Source organism: Palaemon carinicauda, chromosome 30 (assembly GCF_036898095.1).
Source record: "Palaemon carinicauda isolate YSFRI2023 chromosome 30, ASM3689809v2, whole genome shotgun sequence".
In the NCBI taxonomy this organism is placed as follows: Eukaryota; Metazoa; Arthropoda; class Malacostraca; order Decapoda; family Palaemonidae; genus Palaemon; species Palaemon carinicauda.
In genome coordinates, this window is record NC_090754.1 from 12,521,820 (window position 1) to 12,527,924 (window position 6,105).

The 6,105-nt window shown below is 35.4% G+C and overlaps 1 protein-coding gene across 1 annotated transcript in view; it reads left to right on the plus strand.

Moving 5' to 3' along the window:
• LOC137623393 (tigger transposable element-derived protein 1-like) overlaps positions 1 to 183 on the plus strand; it is a 772-nt gene extending 589 nt beyond the window's left edge. Inside the window, exon 2 of the mRNA XM_068354226.1 lies at positions 1 to 183. This exon is cut by the window's left edge and continues 9 nt beyond it. Coding sequence (XP_068210327.1) covers positions 1 to 183 — 183 coding nt within the window.
• The last annotated feature ends 5,922 nt before the right edge of the window (positions 184 to 6,105 follow it).

Below are 6,105 nucleotides of genomic sequence, written 5' to 3' on the forward strand. Positions count from 1 at the left end.
GTCAACCTCAACGCCGTGTGGAGGCCTCTATGCCCTCAGTTCGTCAACGACTTCCGTGGCTTTGATCAGGAGGGCATCAATAAAGAAATTCTCAGCACTCTTGTCGGCCTAAGTGATAAACTCGAGCTAGACCTGCAGGAAAGGAGGACTTCGAGGAATTGCTTGAGTCCCATGGGGAGGTAATTGAGTAACCAAGACCTCATGGAGTTGGAGGCTCAGCAACGTGTCGAGGAGGAGGAAGAAACGCCAGTCCCCATGATGAAATTCGAGACGAAACTCTTGTCCGAGGGGTTTTCGCTCATAGATAAAGCCATCGCACTCTTCGAGCAGCAAGACCCAAATATTGAACGTTGCACAAAGGTTGCAAATCAATTGAATGATGCCATACAGTGCTACCGCATCATTTATGATGAAAAAAAAAAAAAGAGAACCGTGCAATTGTCGTTAAATCGCTTTTTTCGGCCAGTTTCTAGTAAATCCTCCAAGGAAGATACTCATCAACCCTCATCTTCTCCTCGACCCTCAACTTTCTTCCTACATTGAAGTTATGGAGAAGGAAGTAACTTTTGAAGCCCATTCCAGCAACGGGGAAGACCCTCTCATGATATAAAATCCTCCTCTTCCTCCTCCTCCTCATCCATCATCTCCTTAAGCATCGAGTACATCTTCCAAAAGTAAGTTAAACTTCATTTTATTTATCTTATTACGTACATGTACATACTGTGTGTCTCTCTCTCTCTCTCTCTCTCTCTCTCTCTCTCTCTCTCTCACTCTCTAATATACTTAGTACAGTACTGTAAGTATTCTCTCCATTTTATTAAAGGTTTTTTTTCAGTAGAAACTAATACAGGTTACTTATACAAGCCTTAAACATACTTATATAAAACTTCAATATACTTATATAGGCCTTAAACATAAATTATAATACAAAATATAGCACTGAAGCAACTTACGAACGAATTCACCTTACGAACGATCGTTCGGAACGTAACTCGTTCGTAAGTTGGGGAGCGTCTGTATATATATATATATATATGCGTGTATGTGTTTGAGTGTATTGGTGTGCGTATGTTTGTGTGTGTGCTAGTTTGTGTCTCTGTGTGTTTACTCTATAATTTTGGCTACACTGTACGTTTGTTGGTGTATCCAAAAGCAACATAAAACTGTGGCAAACTAACAAAAGACAATGGTGAGTACAAGATTTCTACATAGAGACCTTGATAAATTACCGAAGTAATATGGCTGTCGTTTACAAGTATGCCGGGTCAGTTCCTGTGGCATGTATTGTATGATATCAATGGTTTTCCTCGGCAGTTCCAATGAATTCAACGTTTGGTAGCGTCGTCAGCGCCACCTATGATTCTTACAAAAATGAGATCCATTGTAGTTTACTTGGTTATTTTAAGGGTTGCCTTTTCGATCCCCTACAGCAAGTGAAAGCTTCTCTCTACAGGACTTCCAAAGTCATTTCATCATGTTTGTTCTAAGGCATTCAACATTTCACACCGCATATTGGTCGTTTATTGTCAAATTCCCACTATCGAAAGACTTAGAGAAAAGTTTCCTCTTGAAAACCTTAATATCTTTAGTGTTTCGGATGTCTAGTGGGAGCTTATTGTATAGTCGAGTGGCCACATATCTAAAGGCTCTAAAGCCAACAGTAGGCATATATCTAGGTTACAATAATTTGAAACCATCGGTAACTATTCTCGTGTCAACACACTTCGTTGGCTGCTCAATATGTAGAAGTTCTCTCATATATTTTGGACATTCAGTTTCGATAACTTGATGGGTTATTGTGCATTTTAAACTCAATTCTTGCTTAAATTGGCAGCCAGTGTGATTCGATTATTATAGGAGTGATCCTTTGTCAGGTGGGACACCTTTCATCAGTCTTGCTTCTGTGTTTATTAAGTTTTGTAATTTCTTAAGTTGCACACTTCGTAAATTATAATGGATGGAGTTACAGTAGTCAATCCTGGTAATAACACAGTTTATCACAAGTTTCTTTACAGATTGTTCATCCAGGTACTTCTTTTTAAAAGCAATGTCTCTAAGATGATAAGCAGAAGTGTTTACTATATTATATATTTGGGCATTACAAGACAAGTTACAGCCAAGAGCTAATACTAAATCACGAATTTCACTAGATATCAGGGTAGAGTTGTTATTTATGTTTATTTGTATTTGACCCAAGTTTCTTATGCTGTTTTATTTTCACTTGAATTTTAGTTACTCGATTTTCATTCCTTCCTTAACGCTGGCAAGAAATTGGTTTAGATTCTTAGTACTGTAGATTCTTAGTACTGTCGTTTATGTCATTTATGGGGAAGTAGAATTGTGCATCATCTGCCAATAGGTTGAACTTCACTCAATGCCTTCGTAGTATTTTCGACAGACCAATAGTATAGATACTGTATAGAATGAAATTGGGCCTCACACTCCCCTGAGCATCCCTTTGTTTAAAGGTCCACATGATGAATAAGAGTTTTCTAATTTGCATATATTAATTTCTGTCAATCAAGTAGTCTTTTAGGTATTCAAAAGTTTGATCATCTATAACAATGACCCATAGATGTTTTAGTAGTAGTTCATCTCCAAATGTATCTAAAGAAGCACTCAGACCAAGGAATATCAAAATACCACATTTGTTTTCTTCCATTTAATCCAGCATATCATTTACAACAGAACAGATAGCTTCCTCAGTAGAGTTTGATTTTCTGTAAGCAGACTGGTTTTCTGGCAAAGCTTCAATTTCTTCCAAGTGACTAATACGTTGTTCGAGAATTACGTATTCTAGCACTCTTGATATAAAGAATGGATTCGAAATAGGTCTATACGAGCATACTTCCTGATAGTCAAGAGCACTGAAAAATTAGAGGGCAGTAGTGAATGCGTTAGGTAAATAAAAAAAATATCAGTCATATTAGTGTTGGCAGGTGTATGAAGCAAAAGGAAATTATGTAAATTAAAGGCCAGGGTATTTGGTGTATGTGTATGCAACAAAAATGAGTCGTAACCATAGGGGGATCCAATGCAGTACTGTCTGGCCAGTTAAAGGACCAAATAACTCTCTAGAGGTTATATCTCAATGGTTAACTGGTGCTTTGGCCAACCTACTACTTATGCTCACATACAATTAACAGAGGATTCTTGATATAATTCTGCTCCCAATTATGTAATACTTGAAAAAAAAAATTACCGTAGTTCAAGGAACTATCGACCAGTTTCTTATCAAAAAGTGTTTCTAACACATAAATTAAAAATAAGTAGTAAATTTAATACAAATTATTATAATTACTTTATTGGCCATGCAACCTTACAAAATCCTTTTTTTCATAATATCTTAGAGCAAACCACATTACATTCTCAAATAACGAGCCCACAATATACTGTTACCTGTCAAATTGTAAAAATCTACATTGACAAGTATGTAGGTACATTTATTCATAAATTTAGATCAATTTTGTTTTGTATTACATTAAAAACCTAGATTTGTTTTTTTTTTAATCTTATAATAGATTCTAGTTAACCATATATTTTTGAAATTGTATTCGTAAATAAAATAAAAGGCTGTAAATGGTTGTTTGTGATTCAATCCTTTGATAAGCAGATTTGCAGGCAAGTAAACTCGACACAAGTCGCCTCTCCTGAAAACAGTTAAATACGTGGGGTGAGGTATAACTGGGCATATATATATATATATATATATGTGTGTGTGTGTGTGTGTGTGTGTGTTTGCATGTGCGCATGTGTGTCTGTATACCAACACACACACACACACACACACATATATATATATATATATATGCATGGATGTATATATATAATTCTCACTATATATATTTACACACACAAATATATATATATATATATATATACATATATATATATAGATATATATATATATATATATATCTATCTATATATATATATATATATGTACACACACACACACACACACATATATATATATATATATATAAATATATATATATATATATATAAGTATATATATGCATATATATATAAATATATATATATATATATATATAGGTATGTATATATATAATTTTTATTATATATATATATATATATATATAATATAATATAATATAATATAATATAATATAATATAAGAATTGATTGCTTCCCTTGCCTCCAATTATCATCTTTATGAAACTGCCCAGTTTGGTTTTGTTTATTAGGTTTTGTAGAAGCCAAAACGATATTACATTAAATTTTTAAATTGTGTAAGTTAGCCATTTTTTATGGAAACTGCCATTTTTTCTCACTTTGATGAGAGGAAACAATCGTCACCGTTACGCGATTTACGAAATTTGTGGGCCATTCAAAGTAGAGACTGCAGCATGAAATTTAATATTTTAATTGTTTATTATCGCTTATATACCTTGGTTATGTCAGAAATGGAAATTGAGATTAAGGAAAACGATTGAGAGGTGAACTCAGAATCTCGTGGATTCTCTAATTTAATATTTGGGTAGATTTTCCCTTGATGCATGTGTATTGACCTTCTCCTTTTTATTGGTCTTTGTTGATCTTTCTTAACTTGTTTCATTTTCCTTTTCTTGGTTATTCTTAACTCTTTATTTTTTACCTCTATTTTATCTTTCTACTTCATCCTCGTACATTACTCACCTCTCTATCAATATTCCTTTCATTAAATCTTTTCTAGTTTCTTATCTCCTGTGCCTATCATACGCTATAATACATTCTATCTTCTCCTCTTCTTCTTTTTAATCATGCTCTTTTTCCTCACCTCCTAAAATATCATTACTCGTCAGTGATATGACGATCGCAGCAATTACCTTATTACTTTCTCTATCTCGAACAAATATGTAATTTCTGAAATGTGAAATAACTAATTCTGCACTAACGGCGTCTCAGTGGTCGCAGTCCTTGACTGATGGTGGCGATCCTTTATAAATCAGCTATTTCAGGAAGGGCATTCAAATAAAAAAAAAAAAAAAAAAAAAAAAAAAAAAAAAAAAAAGAGGAACCATGTTTATCCCAAGAGGCCATGAATCAAATTGCTTTCAGGAATTGCTTCCAGAACGCATACCAATAAAGAGAGAAAAGGGGATATTATTTTTTGGGTAAGAGATATTTCCGATAGATTAATTTCTCCTGCCAAACTATGGGAAGATGAGCATAGGGCCAAGATGCAAGAGGGACTCACTAATAATAATAATAATAATAATAATAATAATAATAATAATAACGTCACAGACACAGTATGGACTCTACCCCCAAAGACCAATCAGTAGCCAGTGCCAGAATTGACGAGTCACTGCAAGCGATAAAAATAAAACCAGTCAGCAACATCCATTCCCGATCCTGATATCCCAGCAACCTTTACTCCTGATCCTATTTTTTCACACGTGCTCATACACTGTAACGGTATTGCATTTTTGTTCTTATCACTCGCTCTACCTTGGGCTGATAATAGACCAACCTGTGTAAGCTTGCTAGGACATTTTTTAATTTGTTTGAGTTTTATTGACGTTTTTGGTCGCAAGTCCTTATATATACACTCATTGTCTACTTAATGAAGTGAGTTGCACTCCTCTCAACTTTCTGTCAATTTGTGACCGCTGGAGGAACTGCTTCCTCCCTCCTTCCGCTTCACTGATGTGCCCTTGTTGTTACAATGCTGCCCACCAAACCTGACTATTCGACATATGCCACTTCAATGAAACTGCTGGCCTTAGCCAGCGGAGAAGTGTTCACCTGGTTTCAGCGTGCTGAAGTTCAGTCTTGCATTAAGGGTGTGATTCGCTCAACCAGCAAAGCAGAATATGATGTATTGGCAATCGCTGAAGATATGTTCCCATAAATTTCCTTTTGACTTTGCATCCAGGGGAACGCCCCAGTAGACAATAACGCCCCCCCCCCCCCCCCCCGCAAAAAAAAAAAAAAAAAAAAAAAAAACATCCTGCAGCAGTACTCACATTCGCCAGCCACCTGTATAGCCAAGCTTTTTAGCTCTCTCAACAGACGTTAGGGCACACAAAAGTCTTTGCTAGCCCTCTGGGAAATGACCAGTATTGCTCGGTTTCACCCACAGATGGCTCTTATCGGGAG